Here is a 24,588-nt window from a genome sequence, read left to right as displayed (position 1 = left end):
GACTCAATTTGGCAAGAGGGTCTGCTATACAAATTGATGGAAAGTGGTGTTGGGGGAAAAACATGCAACATTATAAAATCCATGTACACAAACAACAAGTGTGCGGTTAAAATTGGCAAAAAACACATTTATTTCCACAGGGCCGTGGGGTGAGACAGGGATGCCGCTTAAGCCCCACCCTCTTCAACATATATATCAAAGAATTGGCGAGGGCACTAGAAAAGTCTGCAGCACCCGGCCTCACCCTACTAGAATATGAAGTCAAATGTCTACTGTTTGCTGATGATCTGGTGCTTCTGTCACCAACCAAGGAGGGCCTACAGCAGCACCTAGATATTCTGCACAGATTCTGTCAGACCTGGGCCCTGACAGTAAATCTCAGTAAGACCAAAATAATGGTAAAATTTTAATTTAAAAAAGGTCCAGTCGCCAGGACCGCAAATACATATTCCATCTAGACACCGTTGCCCTGGAGCACACAAAAAAATATACGTATCTTGGTCTAAACATCAGCGGCACAGGTAACTTCCACAAAGCTGTGAACGGTCTGAGAGACAAGGCAAGAAGGGCATTCTATGCCATCAAAAGGAACAGAAAGTTGGACATACCAATTAGGATCTGGCAAAAAATACTTGAATCAGTTATAGAACCCATTGCCCTTTATGGTTGTGAGGTCGCTCACCAACCAAGAATTTACAGAATGGGACAAACACGAAATTGAGACTCTGCATGCAGAATTCTGCAAAAATATCCTCTGTGTACAACGTAGAACACCAAATAATGCATGCAGAGCAGAATTAGGCCGATACCCGCTAATGATCAATATCCAGAAAAGAGTCGTTCAATTCTACAACCACCTAAAAGGAAGTGATTCCCAAACCTTCCAAAACAAAGCCATCACCTACAGAGAGATGAACCTGGAGAAGAGTCCCCTAAGAAAGCTGGTCCTGGGGCTCTGTTCACAAACACACCCCACAGAGCCCCAGGACAGCAACACAATTAGACTCAACCAAATCATGAGAAAACAAAAAGATAATTACTTGACACATTGAAAATAATTAACAAAAAAACAGAGCAAACCAGAATGCTATTTGGCCCTAAACAGAGAGTACACAGTGGCAGAATACCTGGCCACTGTGACTGACCCAAACTTAAGGAAAGCTTTGACTATGTACAGACTCAGTGAGCAAAGCCTTGCTATTGCGAAAGGCAGCCGAAGGCAGACATGGCTCTCAAGAGAAGACAGGCTATGTGCCCACTGCCGACAACATTAGGTGGAAACTGAGCAGCACTTCCTAACCTCCTGCCGAATGTATGATCGTATTAGAGACACATATTTCCTTCAGATTACATAGATGCACAAAGAAATTGAAAACTAACCTGATTTTGATAAACTCCCATATCTACTGGGTGAAATACCACAGTGTGCCGTCACAGCAGCAAGATTTGTGACCTGTTGCCACAAGAAAAGGGCAACCAGTGAAGAACAAACACCATTGTAAATACAACCCATATTTATGCTTATTTATTTTCCCTTTTGTACCTTAACCATTTGTGCATCATTACAACACTGTATATACAGTGCCTTGCGAAAGTATTCGGCCCCCTTGAACTTTGCGACCTTTTGCCACATTTCAGGCTTCAAACATAAAGATATAAAACTGTATTTTTTTGTGAAGAATCATCAACAAGTGGGACACAATCATGAAGTGGAACGAAATTTATTGGATATTTCAAACTTTTTTAACAAATCAAAAACTGAAAAATTGGGCGTGCAAAATTATTCAGCCCCCTTAAGTTAATACTTTGTAGCGCCACCTTTTGCTGCGATTACAGCTGTAAGTCGCTTGGGGTATGTCTCTATCAGTTTTGCACATCGAGAGACTGACATTTTTTCCCATTCCTCCTTGCAAAACAGCTCGAGCTCAGTGAGGTTGGATGGAGAGCATTTGTGAACAGCAGTTTTCAGTTCTTTCCACAGATTCTCGATTGGATTCAGGTCTGGACTTTGACTTGGCCATTCTAACACCTGGATATGTTTATTTTTGAACCATTCCATTGTAGATTTTGCTTTATGTTTTGGATCATTGTCTTGTTGGAAGACAAATCTCCGTCCCAGTCTCAGGTCTTTTGCAGACTCCATCAGGTTTTCTTCCAGAATGGTCCTGTATTTGGCTCCATCCATCTTCCCATCAATTTTAACCATATTCCCTGTCCCTGCTGAAGAAAAGCAAGCCCAAACCATGATGCTGCCACCACCATGTTTGACAGTGGGGATGGTGTGTTCAGTGTGATGAGCAGTGTTGCTTTTACGCCAAACATAACGTTTTGCATTGTTGCCAAAAAGTTCAATTTTGGTTTCATCTGACCAGAGCACCTTCTTCCACATGTTTGGTGTGTCTCCCAGGTGGCTTGTGGCCAACTTTAAACAACACTTTTTATGGATATCTTTAAGAAATGGCTTTCTTCTTGCCACTCTTCCATAAAGGCCAGATTTGTGCAATATACGACTGATTGTTGTCCTATGGACAGAGTCTCCCACCTCAGCTGTAGATCTCTGCAGTTCATCTAGAGTGATCATGGGCCTCTTGGCTGCATCTCTGATCAGTCTTCTCCTTGTATGAGCTGAAAGTTTAGAGGGACGGCCAGGTCTTGGTAGATTTGCAGTGGTCTGATACTCCTTCCATTTCAATATTATCGCTTGCACAGTGCTCCTTGGGATGTTTAAAGCTTGGGAAATCTTTTTGTATCCAAATCCGGCTTTAAACTTCTTCACAACAGTATCTCGGACCTGCCTGGTGTGTTCCTTGTTCTTCATGATGCTCTCTGCGCTTTTAACGGACCTCTGAGACTATCACAGTGCAGGTGCATTTATACGGAGACTTGATTACACACAGGTGGATTGTATTTATCATCATTAGTCATTTAGGTCAACATTGGATCATTCAGAGATCCTCACTGAACTTCTGGAGAGAGTTTGCTGCACTGAAAGTAAAGGGGCTGAATAATTTTGCACGTCCAATTTTTCAGTTTTTGATTTGTTAAAAAAGTTTGAAATATCCAATAAATGGCGTTCCACTTCATGATTGTGTCCCACTTGTTGTTGATTCTTCACAAAAAAATACAGTTTTATATCTTTATGTTTGAAGCCTGAAATGTGGCAAAAGGTCGCAAAGTTCAAGGGGGCCGAATACTTTTGCAAGGCACTGTATATATAGATAATATGACATTTATCATGTCTTTATTCTTTGGGAACTTCTGTGAGTGTAATGTTTACTCTTCATTTATATTGTTTATTTCACTTTTGTTTATTATCTACTTCACTTGCTTTGGCAATGTTAACATATGTTTCCCATGCTAATAAAGCCCCTTGAATTGAGTAGAGTAGAGTAGAGTAGAGTAGAGTAGAGTGAGTGAGTGAGTGAGTGAGTGAGTGAGTGAGTGAGTGAGTGAGATAGATAGATAGATAGAATGTCAGAGCCACACGTTTAGGTGAACTGTGCTCCCAAGGAGTTTTATATAAAAACACACCAAGCTCACTCTTGAGGCAAAGTAAGATTGCACCAAGTACAGTGTTTAAAATGTCAAATGTACTGATTCTATCAAAAGCCAAAGAGGAGCGTGGAACTATATTGGTCGAGAGTATTTGTTTTGCTAAATGTGTTTTCCCACCTATTTCATCAAATCATCTTTCACTAAGTAGACATATTCTGGTCACCTGTGATTGAACATGTTCTAAATGCTGCTTTGAGTTCCAGTAATAACAGGTCTGTGATTGCCCCCATCATGTCCACTGATTTCTCTCAATATGGTTGTCCTCAGTAAAGAGGACCAGTACTCCAACAGCCACTCTCCGGTCAAAACAGACAAATCACTAGAGGACGTGTTGGGGAACCTCAACATCACCTCAACCATCACCCCACAGATGATCAACCTCGGCCTCTCACAGGAGTGTAAGTGTCCATAGAAAATATATGTTGGCATGTGTCCCTGAATGATTATCAGTGTGTGCTTGTTACTTTGGTGGTGTGTATGTGTGGTAAAGTGTCCGTTATAGTGACTTGTCTTCCTGTTTTCCTCAGTGGTGGGCGAGGTGTGGCGCCAGCAGACGGTGTTCAGGCTGCTACAGCTGATAGAGCTCCCCCTTCTGGAGAGTCTGTTGGAGGGAGAGGAGCGGCCCAGGCCCCCTCTACACAGCATGGACAGTGACCCAGACCTGCTCTACACATCCAGCTACCTGGACAGAGAGGTCCTGAAGGCCTTCAGCGAAGCACAGTACGTCTCCTACTACTACTACTACTAGTTCTACTACTACTAGTCCTACTACTACTACTAGTCCTACTACTACTCATCCTACTACTACTACTACTACTAGTCCTACTACTACTCATCCTACTACTACTACTAGTCCTACTACTACTCATCCTACTACTACTACTACTACTAGTCCTACTACTACTCATCCTACTAGTCCTACTACTACTAGTCCTACTACTACTACTAGTCCTACTACTACTCATCCTACTACTACTACTACTACTAGTCCTACTACTACTCGTCCTACTACTACTCATCCTACTACTACTACTAGTCCTACTACTACTCATCCTACTACTACTACTACTGCTACTAGTCCTACTACTCATCCTACTACTACTACTAGTCCTACTACTACTCATCCTACTACTACTACTACTACTAGTCCTACTACTACTACTAGTCCTACTACTACTCATCCTACTACTACTACTACTACTAGTCCTACTACTACTCGTCCTACTACTACTACTACTAGTCCTACTACTACTAGTCCTACTACTACTACTACTACTACTAGTCCTACTACTACTACTAGTCCTACTACTAGTCGTCCTACTACTACTACTACTAGTTCTACTACTACTACTACTAGTCCTACTACTACTCGTCCTACTACTACTACTACTAGTCCTACTACTACTAGTCCTACTACTACTACTACTAGTCCTACTACTATTAGTCCTACTACTACTACTACTAGTCCTACTACTACTATTCCTACTACTAATACTACTACTACTACTCCTACTACTACTACTACTACTAGTCCTACTACTACTACTAGTAGTCCTACTACTACTACTACTACTATTAGTCCTACTACTACTACTAATATTAGTCCTACTACTACTACTATTATTAGTCCTACTACTCGTCCTACTACTACTACTACTCGTCCTACTACTACTACTAGTCCTACTACTACTACTACTAGTAGTCATACTACTACTACTACTCATCCTACTACTACTACTAGTCCTACTACTACTACTACTAGTAGTCATACTACTACTACTACTACTAGTCCTACTACTACTACTACTATTAGTACTACTACTACTACTATTATTAGTCCTACTACTACTAATATTAGTCCTACTACTACTACTACTACTACTAATATTAGTACTACTACTACTAATATTAGTCCTATACCTTAAGGGAACATTTCGGCATTTCGTGTATGATCAGTGAGAAAGTCCATATTGCAAATGTACGGTCCCTTACTAGACGTCCGAAAACATTTGTAAAATTCGCGGTCGGCGTCGGGCCGTGCGGTAGGGCCAGACCTACCGGGAAGTCATCAAATGAACTTTGTCGGACATTCGGTTTCCGTTTTATAAAATAAACAAGTTTTGGACCATTTTTCCGCTATCCCGGAAATTCCCACAAGAGGGCATACGGAATCATATGGCAATTTGGCAAAACATCACGAATCACGACGGGGCCTTATCTCGAAAACGGAAAATATTTCGAAGCCGAAACTTGGTGAGCGTAGGTTTGGCATAATGGGCAGTTGGCCCCGAACAAGATGGCGTCTAGGCCTCAACGGTTTTTGAGTTATGGCCGTTTTTCTGGGATTAAAGGTCCAAAATGGAAATAGAGAAATTATTTTTCCACTTCAGGTCAAAGTCAAGGAGCCTCCGGTGTCAATAAAAAAAGAACCAGCCATTTATCTATCGTCATTTAAGAGAAACGGAACAATGACAACTTGGCGATGGTCACAAATAGGCGTTTTTTTTCTCCAACGGTTACAGATCCAGTTGCAGGGTGTTCATACGAATCTTTTTAAAGTGTGCTGCGGAGCTCTGCGAGATTTCTGTGATTTTCTATGATTTTCTGAAATAACACACACATACTAAACCCTCCGTAAATAACTCAGTTCTTAACGTAAAGACTTAAAACTCAGGATTATGTAAAAGCATACCCCAATGAGGATATGTGGTGAATTATAGCTTCCTGTGCCAACCGGAAGTGCCTTAAATGGTGTCTCAGGGGCTGTTTCGAAGGGTTAAAAAAGTCAGATCTGTCCAAAACTTCATATATGTGATTAGGCAACCCCCATGAACTGTAAATCAGTCATTTTTCCCCAGAAAAATCAAAGGAAAAAAAATCACAATAAAACACAAATTGGATGGAGGGACGTATTGGGGTGCGTAGAGACAGACAGTGGCTGCAATAGTTAGCTTTGTTGGAGCTAAAAAAGAACCGTCAGACCTAGAGCTCCGAAACTTTAGAAACCTGTTCTAGACCTCCGGTCGATGGTGCGTGGTGAGTTACGTGGCTCTAGACGGTTCTCGGACCGAGAAACAGCCTCGTACATTTGCAATACCTTCAATTCATTTTGACCATTACAAAAATGACTACGTTTAGAAAAGTCTCAGAGACGCAAGGCTAGGTGCATTGAAACCGGCTCGGCCCATAGAGACGGACCCCAACGTTTCTGTCCGATAGCTCGTTCAAGGACCCCGTAGCAAGGCATGGAAAAAAGTGAATTTTCAGCACCAATTAGGGTTTTTCTCGGACGCCAAATGACCTATCGAGCCGAAACTCGGGATTCGGGGTCGCCTCACATAGGACTTCACATAATGTCCGAACTGGACCCGCAGCTAGAACGTAACTATGTGTTTTACCTTTTTATTATGTTTTAAACTAAAGGCGCTGTGAATTATGGGACTGCTCTGACATATGTGATAGTTGGCTTCTAAATGAGTAGGAAAAAGTGGGTTTGGTGTCATAATGACATCTAATTGACTGATGGACACTGACTTGCTAGTTGACTTTTGTGCATTTGCAATATGTTTAAACGGAGAGGGACCATCACCAAAATGGCATTCTGAAATCAACACAAAAAATGGCATCACCATAGTCTCCTGACTGTGCTGAGTTCAACGAGCTATCCCGCTTGACCGTAGCTCGCTCGGTCTAAGCGCCACGACCATTAGAAAAGTAGGCCCAAAATGGAGCCTGCCCCACAATGTCATTTGCTTTTGAGTGACAGTGAGAGAACCGTTAGGGTGAGAAGAAAAATTACACCACATGAATGTTCCTAAGGTCCTCCCGATCCGTACAAGCCTAACCTTGACCGTGTGGCATTAACCCTTAACAGTAAAACAGTGTTTTTTGATCTCACAGATTACAGTGTCATCTCTCCCCATAGGAATACATTGCCTGCACCCCTAATTTCAACCTGAAGTCTATATGGGTTATGAATGCCGTATGAACCTGTCTTCGGTACCAGTCCATCAGGCCACTATGAGGTCTACCTGTGTTGATTCTGAGATTCCTGGACCAACCGGAAGTGGTTAAAATGCCCCTAAAAGTGTTTACCCATACCCTGCCTGCAGTTTGACAGACATAGTGCATTCAACCCTGTGTAAATCAGTCAATTCTTAACGTAAGGACTTAAAACTCAGGATTCTGTAACAGCATACCCCAATGAGGATATGTGTTGATTTGTGTTGATTTGCTTCCTGTGCCAACCGGAAGTGCCATAATTGGTGTCTCAGGGGCTGTTTCGAAGGGTTAAAAAAGTCTGATCTCTCCAAAATTTCATATGTGTGATTAGGCAACCCCCATGAACTGTAAATCAGTCATTTTTCCCCAAAAAATTCAAAGGAAAAAACAATTACACTAAAACACAACTTGGAAGGAGGGACGTATTGGGGTGCGTAGAGACAGACAGTGGCTGCAATAGTTAGCTTTGTTCGAGCTAAAAAAGAACCATCAGACCTAGAGTTCCGAAACTTTAGAAACCTGTTCTAGACCTCCGGTCGATGGTGCGTGGTGAGTTACGTGGCTCTAGATGGTTCTCGGACCGAGAAACAGCCTCGTACATTTGCAATACCTTCAATTCATTTTGACCATCACGAAAATGACGACGTTTAGAAAAGTCTCAGAGACGCAAGGCTAGGTGCATTGAAACCGGCTCGGCCCATAGAGACGGACCCCGACGTTTCTGTCCGATAGCTCGTTCAAGGACCCCGTAGCAAGTCATGGAAAATAGTGGATTTTCAGCACCAATTAGGGTTTTTCTCGGACACCAAATTACCTATCGAGCCAAAACTTGGGATTCGGGGTCGCCTCAGCTAGGCCAACACATAACTTAAGAAATGGACCCGCAGCTAGAACGTGACTACATGTTTTATGTTTTTTTTATGGTTTGAACCCAAGGCGTTGTGAATTTTGGGCCAGCTCTGAAGTATGTAATAGTTGGCTACTAAACGAGTTGGAAAAAGTGGGTTTGGTGTCAGTTTGTATCAGTTTGGTGTCAGAATGATATCTAATTGACTGATGGACTCTTGTCCACTTGACTCTTGTACATTTGCAATATGTTTAAACAGTGAGGTACCATCACCAAAAGCGACATTCTGAAATCAACCCTAACGAGCGATTGAGATGAACCAGAATCACTGCAAAGCCATCCCGAGTTCATCGGGCCAGTCAATTTCACATTCCTGCAGGATTTTTATAGCATGACCAATTCGTGATGGTACCTGCCCATTGAAACATATTGCAAATGCACAGTGACTTTGAAAAAGTAAGGAAACATAAACAAAAAAAATCCAAAATTTTTATTTTTGGGTGACCAGTTGCACGTGCATTTGCAATATGATTCTATAGTGAAAAAACATCACCAAAAGCGACATTCTGAAATCAACCCAAACGAGCCATTGAGATGACCCAGAATCACTGCAAAGCCATCCCGAGTTCATCGGGCTAGTCAATTTCACATTCCTGCAGGATTTTTATAGCATGACCAATTCGTGATGGTACCTGCCCATTAAAACATATTGCAAATGTACAGTGACTTTGAAAAAGTAAGGAAACATAAACAACATTTTTTTATTTTTGGGTGACCAGTTGCACGTGCATTTGCAATATGATTCTATAGTGAAAAAACATATTGCAAATGCACAGTGACTTTGAAAAAGTAAGGAAACATAAACAAAAAAAATCCAAAATGTTTATTTTTGGGTGACCAGTTGCACGTGCATTTGCAATATGATTCTATAGTGAAAAAACATCACCAAAAGCGACATTCTGAAATCAACCCAAACGAGCCATTGAGATGACCCAGAATCACTGCAAAGCCATCCCGAGTTCATCGGGCTAGTCAATTTCACATTCCTGCAGGATTTTTATAGCATGACCAATTCGTGATGGTACCTGCCCATTAAAACATATTGCAAATGTACAGTGACTTTGAAAAAGTAAGGAAACATAAACAACATTTTTTTATTTTTGGGTTACCAGTTGCACATTTCAGATCACCAGTTGCACATTTCAGATCACCAGTTGCACATTTCAGATCACCAGTTGCACGGAGGAAAATCGTTACTTTTGACTTTGACTTTTGACTTCCTATGACATCATATTGCAAATGGACAAAACATATGCCTTATGCACAAGTAAAGCAAAAACAAATTATGATAATACAAGTTGACAAAGGTATAGTTTGAGCAAAGTATAGTTTGAATTTTGAGCATGACAAATTCGTGATGGTAAAACATATTGCAAATGCACAGTGACTTTGAAAAAGTAAGGAAACATAAACAAATGGACATAATGAAATCATAATTTTTTTTTTTCCGGTTACCAGTTGCACGCGCATTTGCAATATGATTCTATAGTGAAAAAACATCACCAAATGGACATGATGAAATCAACACAACGAGTGATGGAAATGAACAACTATCACTGCCCGGCCGTCCCGAGTTCATCAGTTCAGTCAATTTTGGCCCCCCAAAAAATTGACTTTTGACTTCCTATGAAATCATATTGCAAATGGACAAATCATATTCCTTATGCACAAGTAAAAAAAAAAAATTATGATAATAACATTTTACAAAAGTATATTCATACACTTCTTACACATGATTAATTGTCTTAAAATCGAAACAATTTCGAAAAACGGTCCAGAAAGCACTTTTTTTAGTTTTTAAAGTTTTTAAAAAAAGTCAAATTTTCGACTTTTGACATCCTATTAAATCATATTGCAAATGGACAAAACATATGCCTTATGCACAAGTAAAAAAATAAAAATAAATTATGATAATAAAATACGAATAAAGTATGTTGATACAGTTCTTATACGTGTGTAATTGACACAAAATTCGAAAGAATTTTGAAAAACGGTCCAGAAAGCACTTTTTTAAGGGTGTGTGAAGTTTTTTATAAAATTTTGACATTTTTGACTTTTGACTTTTGACTTCCTATGAAATCATATTCCAAATGGAGAAAACATATGCCTATGCACAAGTTAAAAAAAAAAAAAAAATGATAATAAAGTATGACTAAAGTATGTTGATAAAGTTCTTATACATGTGTAATTGACATAAAAATTGAAAGAATTTTGAAAAACGGTCCAGAAAGCACTTTTTTAAGGATGTGTGAAGTTTTTTACCAAATTTTGACATTTTTGACTTTTGACTTTTGACTTCTTATGAAATCATATTGCAAATGTACAAAACATATGCCTTATGCGCATGTAATTAAAAAAAAAAAAAATTGATAAAAAAATTTGACAAAAGTATATTCATACAGCTCTTACACATGTGTAATTGACAAAAAAATCGAAAGAATTTCGAAAAAAGGCCCAGAAAGCACTTTTTTAAGGGGTGAAAAGTTTTTGAAAAAAATATCCTATTTTAAAAATGTTTCTTTTGGATGTTGACTTGGGTTACATTTCCAATATGAAAAACCCCGGTGGAGCGCACTCGCCCCCTGTTGGATTTTTGAGGTGTTACAATTGGCAATTGCCATATGGCATTTGCCATATACTTTGCACGAATCAACGCCGCTTTGGGTGGTATTGGACATCGTGTACATGGTTTGTCCAATGCCAATATCTTGCCATTCATTTTTGTACAATTCAGGGGGGTATTCCCTTACTAATATTAGTCCTACTACTACTACTTTTAGTCCTACTTCTACCATACTACTAATAATATTAGTCCTACTACTACTACTACTCTTAGCCCTACTACTACTACTATTAGTACTACTACTAATAATATTAGTCCTACTACTACTACTATTATTAGTCCTACTACTACTAGTCCTACTACTACTACTACTACTACTACTAGTCCTACTACTACTACTATTAGTACTACTACTACTGCTATTATTAGTCCTACTACTACTAATATTAGTCCTACTACTACTACTACTACTAATATTAGTCCTACTACTACTACTACTAATATTAGTACTACTACTACTAATATTAGTCCTACTACTACTACTTTTAGTCCTACTTCTACCATACTACTAATAATATTAGTCCTACTACTACTACTCTTAGTCCTACTACTACTACTATTAGTACTACTACTAATAATATTAGTCCTACTACTACTACTTTTAGTCCTACTTCTACCATACTAATAATAATATTAGTCCTACTACTACTACTCTTAGTCCTACTACTACTACTACTATTAGTACTACTAATATTAGTCCTACTACTGCTGCTACTACTACTACTACTACTACTAATATTAGTCCTACTACTGCTGCTACTACTACTACTATTACTAATATTAGTCCAACTACTGCTACTACTACTACTACTACTAGTCCTATTTCTAGTACTAATATTAGTCCTACTACTACTACTATTACTACTACTAATATTAGTCCTACTACTACTACTTTTAGTCCTACTTCTACCATACTACTAATAATAGTAGTCCTACTACTACTACTCTTAGTCCTACTACTACTACTATTAGTACTACTACTAATAATATTAGTCCTACTACTACTACTTTTAGTCCTACTTCTACCATACTACTAATAATATTAGTCCTACTACTACTACTGTTAGTCCTACTACTACTACTACTATTAGTACTACTAATATTAGTCCTACTACTGCTGCTACTACTACTACTACTAATATTAGTCCTACTACTGATGCTACTACTACTACTATTACTACTACTAATATTAGTCCTACTACTGCTACTACTACTACACTACTAATAATATTAGTCCTACTACTACTACTCTTAGTCCTACTACTACTACTATTAGTACTACTACTAATAATATTAGTCCTACTACTACTACTTTTAGTCCTACTTCTACCATACTACTAATAATATTAGTCCTACTACTACTACTCTTAGTCCTACTACTACTACTACTATTAGTACTACTAATATTAGTCCTACTACTGCTGCTACTACTACTACTACTACTACTAATATTAGTCCTACTACTGCTGCTACTACTACTACTATTACTACTACTAATATTAGTCCTACTACTGCTACTACTACTACTACTACTACTAGTCCTATTTCTAGTACTAATATTAGTCCTGCTACTACTACTATTACTAAATCAAATCAAATCAAATTTATTTATATAGCCCTTCGTACATCAGCTGATATCTCAAAGTGCTGTACAGAAACCCAGCCTAAAACCCCAAACAGCAAGCAATGCAGGTGTAGAAGCACGGTGGCTAGGAAAAACTCCCTAGAAAGGCCAAAACCTAGGAAGAAACCTAGAGAGGAACCAGGCTATGTGGGGTGGCCAGTCCTCTTCTGGCTGTACCGGGTGGAGATTATAACAGAACATGGTCAAGATGTTCAAATGTTCATAAATGACCAGCATGGTCGAATAATAATAAGGCAGAACAGTTGAAACAGGAGCAGCAGCACAGTCAGGTGGACTGGGGACAGCAAGTAGTACTACTACTACTACTAGTGTTAGTACTACTACTACTAGTCCTATTTCTAGTACTCCTATTTCTCCGTCTCTCTTTCCTTCCTCATCTCCCCACCCTCTTCCATGTAATTGTTTGTTCCAGGCATGGGTAAGGACAGTGAAAGGACATTCACAGGCATAAGGCTGATTGACTGACTAGCTACAGTTAAAGCTGGCTGAGCACATTCAATAACGTTCATGTTATACATAAAGCAGACGATTTTGATCACAGAAGGCCTGTCTCTAATAAAGTGACATCTCCATTCTCTCCCACTCCCTGTGAATCATAGTCTACATATTTATCTGACTTGCAGAAATGTATGGCCGGTAGACTTGTTAAGCTTTGGTTGGCGTGTGTATTGTATGTCCAGCCTTTCAACATGTTGCAGCCAGACGCCTAGCGTAGCCTCTGTCACAGCAGGGCAGGGTTATGTAATGGAGCTGGTGTTTGTGTGCGTGTCAGTGAGGGCCTCTCTCTGTGTTGATGCTGCCCCCAGGGCTCTCGGGCACTCAGGGACAAATGGCCAACTGACTGCAGTCACTGGGCTGTGGTTGTCTGACAGTCAAGAGCAGCTTGATTAAACCTGTCTGTCTCTCTCTGATCTTTCTCTCTCCTTTCCCCTCTCTCTCTTTATTGGCATGGGAAACGTATGTTTACATTGCCAAAGCAAGTGAAATAGATAATAAACATAAGCCAAATACCCTCTCCTCTCCTCTTCTCTTTCTCTATCGCTCTGATCTAGCTCTCTTTCTGTCTTTCTCTCTGATCTCTCTCTCTCGCTGATCTCTCGCTCTTTCTCTCACTATCTCTCTCTGATATCTCTCTCTGATCTCTCTCTCTCTCCATCTCTCTGATCTCTTTCTCTCTCGCCGATCTCTCGCTCTTTCTCTCACTATCTCTCTCTGATATCTCTCTCTCTTCTTCTCTCTCCTCTTTAGATGAGTTTCATTTACTTCATCACTTATAATCTCCTCCCTCCCTCTCTCAGGGCTGATGAGTGGTTGTCGGCGGCGGTGGACTGTTTGGAGTTCCTGCCAGATGACTTGGTGGTTGAGGTGAGCAGGGGTCTGCCCCGCTGCGGTGAGGACCAGGGCCAGTGTAAGAGCCTGGTGTATGGGATCCTGGTCCAGCACTACGGAGAGACACAGCACCCTCCACTACTCAGCAACCACGTCTTCGACATCCACTCCAGCATCTCTGAACTACTGGGTAAGACAGCCATATACATGGTCTATGTGGTCTAGGGCATTTCCCCTGTCTAAATGGGTTTAGACTTTTTAATAACAAGTATTATGCAAGGGATTCATTCAGCTGATTAAACCAGTACGTGAAAGCCCAAACGTCATGACTGGGGACAGAGAGGGGGGGCCAGTGTAAGAGCCTGGTGTATGAGAGAGAGCCAGCAGATTTCTCTGCTGACTCTCAGCGAGGACCCTGAAGCCACACCTGGATTTATCAACTAGTTTGGCTAAGATCCTCTCTCATGAATTCACACACCTGTGATTCCTCCCAGCCTGTCAGGGACGGTAACAGCTATCCTGTCCTCTCTGTGTGTCCATAGTGAATGGGAAGAGGGAGCAGGCTCTGGAGGCCCTACAGCTGTGTCTGAAACTACAGGACTCTCGCAGTAAAGAGGAGCTACGCAGACTGCTGCGATTCATGGCCGTCGCTGCCAAACCGCAGGAGGTCAAACTGCACAAAGAGGTGAGGGGGGGGGTGTGTGTGTGTGTGTATACTGCTATAGCTCTCCCTGACTGTTTGTGTGTGTGTGTGCATATACTACTATAGCCCTCCCTGACTGTTTGTGTGTGTGTTTGTGTCTTCCAAACTACTCCAAGAGGTCAAGGTTCATATCTAGCAGCCACTCTCTATATTCTGTATGTATGAAGATGTGAACGTTGTGTTGTTTTCCAGGTAGAGAACAGGATGGCGGTGAAGAGATCTTTCTCTAGTGCCATCGTCTACAGCATGAGACTGGCCAAGGGGAAGGTTGACCTGCTGGTGCTGTTTATGGTGGAAAACCACTGTGACGTCTTTAAGGTGTGTGTGCACTCATCTTTTATCAGACTGTGTGTGAATAGGTGAACAGGTAGGCGTGGGTGTGTGTGTGCATGTGTGTGGGTAGGTGGGGGATTAATATGATGTTTTGCACTTGTCTGAACTATATAGACTAAAGACATCTGGGTCAGTGTGCTGAGACTGTTGACACAGTCTGTTAATAGACTGTTTACTACTCAAACTGTCTGTTAGACTGTTTACTACTCAAACTGTCTGTTAAGACTGTTTACTACTCAAACTGTCTGTTCATAGACTGTTTACTACTCAAACTGTCTGTTCATAGACTGTTTACTACTCAAACTGTCTGTTCATAGACTGTTTACTACTCAAACTGTCTGTTCATAGACTGTTTATTACTCAAACTGTCTGTTCATAGACTGTTTACTACTCAAACTGTCTGTTCATAGACTGTTTATTACTCAAACTGTCTGTTAGACTGTTTACTACTCAAACTGTCTGTTAAGACTGTTTACTACTCAAACTGTCTGTTAAGACTGTTTACTACTCAAACTGTCTGTTCATAGACTGTTTACTACTCAAACTGTCTGTTAATAGACTGTTTATTACTCAAACTGTCTGTTAAGACTGTTTACTACTCAAACTGTCTGTTAAGACTGTTTACTACTCAAACTGTCTGTTAATAGGCTGTTTATTACTCAAACTGTCTGTTCATAGACTGTTTACTACTCAAACTGTCTGTTCATAGACTGTTTACTACTCAAACTGCCTGTTCATAGACTGTTTACTACTCAAACTGTCTGTTCATAGACTGTTTACTACTCAAACTGTCTGTTAAGACTGTTTACTACTCAAACTGTCTGTTCATAGACTGTTTATTACTCAAACTGTCTGTTAGACTGTTTACTACTCAAACTGTCTGTTAAGACTGTTTACTACTCAAACTGTCTGTTAAGACTGTTTACTACTCAAACTGTCTGTTCATAGACTGTTTACTACTCAAACTGTCTGTTAATAGACTGTTTATTACTCAAACTGTCTGTTAAGACTGTTTACTACTCAAACTGTCTGTTAAGACTGTTTACTACTCAAACTGTCTGTTAATAGGCTGTTTATTACTCAAACTGTCTGTTCATAGACTGTTTACTACTCAAACTGTCTGTTCATAGACTGTTTACTACTCAAACTGCCTGTTCATAGACTGTTTATTACTCAAACTGTCTGTTAAGACTGTTTACTACTCAAACTGTCTGTTAAGACTGTTTACTACTCAAACTGTCTGTTAATAGGCTGTTTATTACTCAAACTGTCTGTTCATAGACTGTTTACTACTCAAACTGTCTGTTCATAGACTGTTTACTACTCAAACTGCCTGTTCATAGACTGTTTACTACTCAAACTGTCTGTTCATAGACTGTTTACTACTCAAACTGTCTGTTAAGACTGTTTACTACTCAAACTGTCTGTTCATAGACTGTTTACTACTCAAACTGTCTGTTAGACTGTTTACTACTCAAACTGTCTGTTAGACTGTTTACTACTCAAACTGTCTGTTAAGACTGTTTACTACTCAAACTGTCTGTTCATAGACTGTTTACTACTCAAACTTTTACTACTCAAACTGTGTTCTAGACTGTTTACTATAGACTGTTTACTACTCAAACTGTCTGTTCATAGACTGTTTATTGTGAACGTTGTGTTGTTTTCAAACTGTCTGTTCACTACTCAAACTGTCTGTTACTGTTTACTACTCAAACTCAAACTGTCTGTGTTTACTAAGACTGTTTACTGTTTACTACTCAAACTGTCTGTTAATAGACTGTTTACTACTCAAACTGTGTCTGTTCATAGACTGTTTATTACTCAAACTGTCTGTTCATAGACTGTTTACTACTCAAACTGCCTGTTCATAGACTGTTTACTACTCAAACTGCCTGTTCATAGACTGTTTACTACTCAAACTGTCTGTTCATAGACTGTTTACTACTCAAACTGGTCTGTTAATAGACTGTTTACTACTCAAACTGTCTGTTCATAGACTGTTTATTACTCAAACTGTCTGTTCATAGACTGTTTACTACTCAAACTGCCTGTTCATAGACTGTTTACTACTCAAACTGTCTGTTCATAGACTGTTTACTACTCAAACTGTCTGTTCATAGACTGTTTACTACTCAAACTGTCTGTTCATAGACTGTTTACTACTCAAACTGTCTGTTCATAGACTGTTTACTACTCAAACTGTCTGTTCATAGACTGTTTACTACTCAAACTGTCTGTTCATAGACTGTTTACTACTCAAACTGTCTGTTCATAGACTGTTTACTACTCAAACTGTCTGTTCATAGACTGTTTACTACTCAAACTGTCTGTTCATAGACTGTTTACTACTCAAACTGTCTGTTCATAGACTGTTTACTACTCAAACTGTCTGTTCATAGACTGTTTACTACTCAAACTGTCTGTTCATAGACTGTTTACTACTCAAACTGTCTGTTCATAGACTGTTTATTACTCAAACTGTCTGTTAGACTGTTTACTACTCAAACTGTCTGTTAAGACTGTTTACTACTCAAACTGTCTGTTATAGATCTGTTTACTACTCAAACTGACTGTTTACTACTCAAACTGTCTGTTCATAGACTGTTTACTACTCAAACTGTCTGTTAAGACTGTTTACTACTCAAACTGTCTGTTCATAGACTGTTTACTACTCAAACTGTCTGTTAATAGACTGTTTATTACTCAAACTGTCTGTTAAGACTGTTTACTACTCAAACTGTCTGTTAAGACTGTTTACTACTCAAACTGTCTGTTCATAGACTGTTTACTACTCAAACTGTCTGTTAATAGACTGTTTATTACTCAAACTGTCTGTTAAGACTGTTTACTACTCAAACTGTCTGTTAAGACTGTTTACTACTCAAACTGTCTGTTAATAGGCTGTTTATTACTCAAACTGTCTGTTCATAGACTGTTTACTACTCAAACTGTCTGTTCATAGACTGTTTACTACTCAAACTGCCTGTTCATAGACTGTTTATTACTCAAACTGTCTGTTAAGACTGTTTACTACTCAAACTGTCTGTTAAGACTGTTTACTACTCAAACTGTCTGTTAATAGGCTGTTTATTACTCAAACTGTCTGTTCATAGACTGTTTACTACTCAAACTGTCTGTTCATAGACTGTTTACTACTCAAACTGCCTGTTCATAGACTGTTTACTACTCAAACTGTCTGTTCATAGACTGTTTACTACTCAAACTGTCTGTTAAGACTGTTTACTACTCAAACTGTCTGTTCATAGACTGTTTACTACTCAAACTGTCTGTTAGACTGTTTACTACTCAAACTGTCTGTTAGACTGTTTACTACTCAAACTGTCTGTTAAGACTGTTTACTACTCAAACTGTCTGTTCATAGACTGTTTACTACTCAAACTGTCTGTTAGACTGTTTACTACTCAAACTGTCTGTTAAGACTGTTTACTACTCAAACTGTCTGTTCATAGACTGTTTACTACTCAAACTGTCTGTTCATAGACTGTTTACTACTCAAACTGTCTGTTCATAGACTGTTTACTACTCAAACTGTCTGTTCATAGACTGTTTACTACTCAAACTGCCTGTTCATAGACTGTTTACTACTCAAACTGCCTGTTCATAGACTGTTTACTACTCAAACTGTCTGTTCATAGACTGTTTACTACTCAAACGGTCTGTTAATAGACTGTTTACTACTCAAACTGTCTGTTCATAGACTGTTTATTACTCAAACTGTCTGTTCATAGACTGTTTACTACTCAAACTGCCTGTTCATAGACTGTTTACTACTCAAACTGCCTGTTCATAGACTGTTTACTACTCAAACTGTCTGTTCATAGACTGTTTACTACTCAAACTGTCTGTTCATAGACTGTTTACTACTCAAACTGTCTGTTCATAGACTGTTTACTACTCAAACTGTCTGTTCATAGACTGTTTACTACTCAAACTGTCTGTTCATAGACTGTTTACTACTCAAACTGTCTGTTCATAGACTGTTTACTACTCAAACTGTCTGTTCATAGACTGTTTACTACTCAAACTGTCTGTTCATAGACTGTTTACTACTCAAACTGTCTGTTCATAGACTGTTTACTACTCAAACTGTCTGTTCATAGACTGTTTATTACTCAAACTGTCTGTTAGACTGTTTACTACTCAAACTGTCTGTTAAGACTGTTTACTACTCAAACTGTCTGTTAATAGACTGTTTACTACTCAAACTGTCTGTTCATAGACTGTTTACTACTCAAACTGTCTGTTCATAGACTGTTTACTACTCAAACTGTCTGTTCATAGACTGTTTATTACTCAAACTGTCTGTTAGACTGTTTACTACTCAAACTGTCTGTTAAGACTGTTTACTACTCAAACTGTCTGTTAAGACTGTTTACTACTCAAACTGTCTGTTCATAGACTGTTTACTACTCAAACTGTCTGTTAATAGACTGTTTATTACTCAAACTGTCTGTTAAGACTGTTTACTACTCAAACTGTCTGTTAAGACTGTTTACTACTCAAACTGTCTGTTAATAGGCTGTTTATTACTCAAACTGTCTGTTCATAGACTGTTTACTACTCAAACTGTCTGTTCATAGACTGTTTACTACTCAAACTGCCTGTTCATAGACTGTTTATTACTCAAACTGTCTGTTAAGACTGTTTACTACTCAAACTGTCTGTTAAGACTGTTTACTACTCAAACTGTCTGTTAATAGGCTGTTTATTACTCAAACTGTCTGTTCATAGACTGTTTACTACTCAAACTGTCTGTTCATAGACTGTTTACTACTCAAACTGCCTGTTCATAGACTGTTTACTACTCAAACTGTCTGTTCATAGACTGTTTACTACTCAAACTGTCTGTTAAGACTGTTTACTACTCAAACTGTCTGTTCATAGACTGTTTACTACTCAAACTGTCTGTTAGACTGTTTACTACTCAAACTGTCTGTTAGACTGTTTACTACTCAAACTGTCTGTTAAGACTGTTTACTACTCAAACTGTCTGTTCATAGACTGTTTACTACTCAAACTGTCTGTTAGACTGTTTACTACTCAAACTGTCTGTTAAGACTGTTTACTACTCAAACTGTCTGTTCATAGACTGTTTACTACTCAAACTGTCTGTTAATAGACTGTTTACTACTCAAACTGTCTGTTCATAGACTGTTTATTACTCAAACTGTCTGTTCATAGACTGTTTACTACTCAAACTGCCTGTTCATAGACTGTTTACTACTCAAACTGCCTGTTCATAGACTGTTTACTACTCAAACTGTCTGTTCATAGACTGTTTACTACTCAAACGGTCTGTTAATAGACTGTTTACTACTCAAACTGTCTGTTCATAGACTGTTTATTACTCAAACTGTCTGTTCATAGACTGTTTACTACTCAAACTGCCTGTTCATAGACTGTTTACTACTCAAACTGCCTGTTCATAGACTGTTTACTACTCAAACTGTCTGTTCATAGACTGTTTACTACTCAAACTGTCTGTTCATAGACTGTTTACTACTCAAACTGTCTGTTCATAGACTGTTTACTACTCAAACTGTCTGTTCATAGACTGTTTACTACTCAAACTGTCTGTTCATAGACTGTTTACTACTCAAACTGTCTGTTCATAGACTGTTTACTACTCAAACTGTCTGTTCATAGACTGTTTACTACTCAAACTGTCTGTTCATAGACTGTTTACTACTCAAACTGTCTGTTCATAGACTGTTTACTACTCAAACTGTCTGTTCATAGACTGTTTACTACTCAAACTGTCTGTTCATAGACTGTTTATTACTCAAACTGTCTGTTAGACTGTTTACTACTCAAACTGTCTGTTAAGACTGTTTACTACTCAAACTGTCTGTTAATAGACTGTTTACTACTCAAACTGTCTGTTCATAGACTGTTTACTACTCAAACTGTCTGTTAAGACTGTTTACTACTCAAACTGTCTGTTCATAGACTGTTTACTACTCAAACTGTCTGTTAATAGACTGTTTATTACTCAAACTGTCTGTTAAGACTGTTTACTACTCAAACTGTCTGTTAAGACTGTTTACTACTCAAACTGTCTGTTAATAGGCTGTTTATTACTCAAACTGTCTGTTCATAGACTGTTTACTACTCAAACTGTCTGTTCATAGACTGTTTACTACTCAAACTGCCTGTTCATAGACTGTTTATTACTCAAACTGTCTGTTAAGACTGTTTACTACTCAAACTGTCTGTTAAGACTGTTTACTACTCAAACTGTCTGTTAATAGGCTGTTTATTACTCAAACTGTCTGTTCATAGACTGTTTACTACTCAAACTGTCTGTTCATAGACTGTTTACTACTCAAACTGCCTGTTCATAGACTGTTTACTACTCAAACTGTCTGTTCATAGACTGTTTACTACTCAAACTGTCTGTTAAGACTGTTTACTACTCAAACTGTCTGTTCATAGACTGTTTACTACTCAAACTGTCTGTTAGACTGTTTACTACTCAAACTGTCTGTTAGACTGTTTACTACTCAAACTGTCTGTTAAGACTGTTTACTACTCAAACTGTCTGTTCATAGACTGTTTACTACTCAAACTGTCTGTTAGACTGTTTACTACTCAAACTGTCTGTTAAGACTGTTTACTACTCAAACTGTCTGTTCATAGACTGTTTACTACTCAAACTGTCTGTTCATAGACTGTTTACTACTCAAACTGTCTGTTCATAGACTGTTTACTACTCAAACTGTCTGTTCATAGACTGTTTACTACTCAAACTGCCTGTTCATAGACTGTTTACTACTCAAACTGCCTGTTCATAGACTGTTTACTACTCAAACTGTCTGTTCATAGACTGTTTACTACTCAAACGGTCTGTTAATAGACTGTTTACTACTCAAACTGTCTGTTCATAGACTGTTTATTACTCAAACTGTCTGTTCATAGACTGTTTACTACTCAAACTGCCTGTTCATAGACTGTTTACTACTCAAACTGCCTGTTCATAGACTGTTTACTACTCAAACTGTCTGTTCATAGACTGTTTACTACTCAAACTGTCTGTTCATAGACTGTTTACTACTCAAACTGTCTGTTCATAGACTGTTTACTACTCAAACTGTCTGTTCATAGACTGTTTACTACTCAAACTGTCTGTTCATAGACTGTTTACTACTCAAACTGTCTGTTCATAGACTGTTTACTACTCAAACTGTCTGTTCATAGACTGTTTACTACTCAAACTGTCTGTTCATAGACTGTTTACTACTCAAACTGTCTGTTCATAGACTGTTTACTACTCAAACTGTCTGTTCATAGACTGTTTACTACTCAAACTGTCTGTTCATAGACTGTTTATTACTCAAACTGTCTGTTAGACTGTTTACTACTCAAACTGTCTGTTAAGACTGTTTACTACTCAAACTGTCTGTTAATAGACTGTTTACTACTCAAACTGTCTGTTCATAGACTGTTTACTACTCAAACTGTCTGTTCATAGACTGTTTACTACTCAAACTGTCTGTTCATAGACTGTTTACTACTCAAACTGTCTGTTCATAGACTGTTTACTACTCAAACTGTCTGTTCTTAGACTGTTTACTACTCAAACTGTCTGTTAAGACTGTTTACTACTCAAACTGTCTGTTCATAGACTGTTTACTACTCAAACTGTCTGTTCATAGACTGTTTACTACTCAAACAGTGGGATGAACTTTGAATAGGACTTCATGAAAGACACTGATCTGAACACTCTTAGAAAAAAAGGTGCTATCTAGAACCTAAAGGGGTTCTTTGGATGTCCCCATAGGAGAACCCTTTGAAGAACCCTTCTTGGTTCCAGGTAGAACCCTTTCGGGTTCCATGTAGAACCCTCTGTGGAAAGGGTTCTACCTGGAACCAAAAAGTGTTCTCCTATGGGGACAGCCGAAGAACCCTTTTGGAACCCTTTTTTGGTGTGTAAAGTGTGTAATGCCTAGCCAGTCTACCATATCTCTGATAGCTTTAATATTGGAGTCGAGCTCCAACAGTGAGTACAGTTTGTAAACAGAGTTGTGTGTGTGAGATTAAACAGATGATGCAGCACTGATCACATGGTTTAACTTATATGATCGTCTCCTTTCAGATTCCAGTGTCGTTGCACAAACTTGTGAGCGATAGACTGACCAACATTGTGAAGGGGAAAGACCCACAAGTCTTAACAGGTATGGGAGCTTTTGGTGTCTGTTTTGTTTGATTATATGTCTGTCTATCTGTACTAATATATGACAAAGCTTTACCTACCTTCTGTGTTTTGTGTGGTGAATGAAGACGTAATGCCTTCTATCTTTCTCTTCACTCAGCCTCTACATATTGCAGGCGAGTCAATGGAAGAGCGTACGTGGAGAGTAAACAGAAGACCACCAAAGAGGAACTATGGGCTCTACTGAAGACAATCCACGAGAACCCCAAACTGTCTAACAAAGAGAAGAGACGCTTGCTGGGACAGTTCTACAAGGGGCATCCTGAGATCTTTGTCCAGTACTTTGGAAGCAGATTGTCAAGTGATGATCTGTAGCTAACTAGGGTGATATTTAAGTGAATAACTAATGTATTATTTGTAAAAAATAAAAAAAGACAAAGGTGATGTAAATGTTGTAAAAATGCAGTGTACTAATAGATTGTATTTACTTCACTCATGTGAAGAGTTGAATGTGAAAGCTTTAATAAAATGTGAGAATTGTTTTTATAAGATAATGTGGAATTCTCTTCTTTTGACAGGGCCAATCATCTCTGATGACATTTTGATAATAGAATTTCATGTTCAAATTGGATGTCAGCCTTATGAAGTAGAGATTGTCTCAGAAAGAAATGAACCCATTTGTCCTGTCTTCCAGTGCAATTGGGACATTCAACCATTTAGAAAATTACAGTCCTAGACAACTTCCCAGAAATATAATTTAAATACACCGTTTAGAGACTACAAGTGTCTGTCAAATATAATAGATATTATTTGACATTTATCCGGTTCCTTTGGAAACAGGCTGAACAAAAAGTGTTATTGAGAACTAATAGTGTGACAGATGCACATGGCTTCTAGTGTTCTATTCCTCAACAAAACCCCGGGTCTGCTGCCACTTTGGGAGAAGGTCAGAATGCGTTCTGCGTATCCTGTTTCAATGAATGTATTCTTTCTCTGTGGTTACACAATACGGAGATGGTGTGGGGAATAAAGATGAAGGGTTTCAGAATAGGCTGACGTGAGGCCGTCCAGTCTAGTCCACGCTGTCATGTGGTTTGCTCACACAATATCATTCAAAGTATAACAATGTCCAGAGACTGAGATCAGGCCGGAGGAAATTTGAAATCCACAAATTTGAGTCCTATTTCTTTTCCCACTGTTGTAAACATTCATTGAAATTCATATCCATATTCATACCATCCCTCGAGTTCTTTCTGGTCTCTGTAGCTCAACCAACAGAGTAGCTGCCTCAGCAATAGAGAGACTATTGTTACTC

The 24,588-nt window shown here is 38.8% G+C and overlaps 1 protein-coding gene across 2 annotated transcripts in view; it reads left to right on the top strand.

Annotated features, from left to right (window-relative positions):
- The window catches only part of LOC139411706 (DEP domain containing 7, paralog a), a 37,872-nt gene extending 14,049 nt beyond the window's left edge, over window positions 1–23,823 (top strand). For both annotated transcript variants that reach the window (XM_071158364.1, XM_071158363.1), the window contains exons 3-9: window positions 3,823–3,953; window positions 4,083–4,275; window positions 14,031–14,251; window positions 14,604–14,746; window positions 14,957–15,082; window positions 23,217–23,295; window positions 23,434–23,823. In XM_071158364.1, coding sequence (XP_071014465.1) covers window positions 3,823–3,953; window positions 4,083–4,275; window positions 14,031–14,251; window positions 14,604–14,746; window positions 14,957–15,082; window positions 23,217–23,295; window positions 23,434–23,648 — 1,108 coding nt within the window. In that variant the 3' untranslated portion in view covers window positions 23,649–23,823. The remainder of the gene's footprint in view (window positions 1–3,822; window positions 3,954–4,082; window positions 4,276–14,030; window positions 14,252–14,603; window positions 14,747–14,956; window positions 15,083–23,216; window positions 23,296–23,433) is intronic.
- The last annotated feature ends 765 nt before the right edge of the window (window positions 23,824–24,588 follow it).

This window comes from Oncorhynchus clarkii, chromosome 6 (genome assembly GCF_045791955.1).
Source record: "Oncorhynchus clarkii lewisi isolate Uvic-CL-2024 chromosome 6, UVic_Ocla_1.0, whole genome shotgun sequence".
NCBI lineage: Eukaryota > Metazoa > Chordata > Actinopteri > Salmoniformes > Salmonidae > Oncorhynchus > Oncorhynchus clarkii.
Note: the sequence above shows the minus strand (reverse complement) of the source record. Positions and strands in the feature narration are given on the sequence as shown.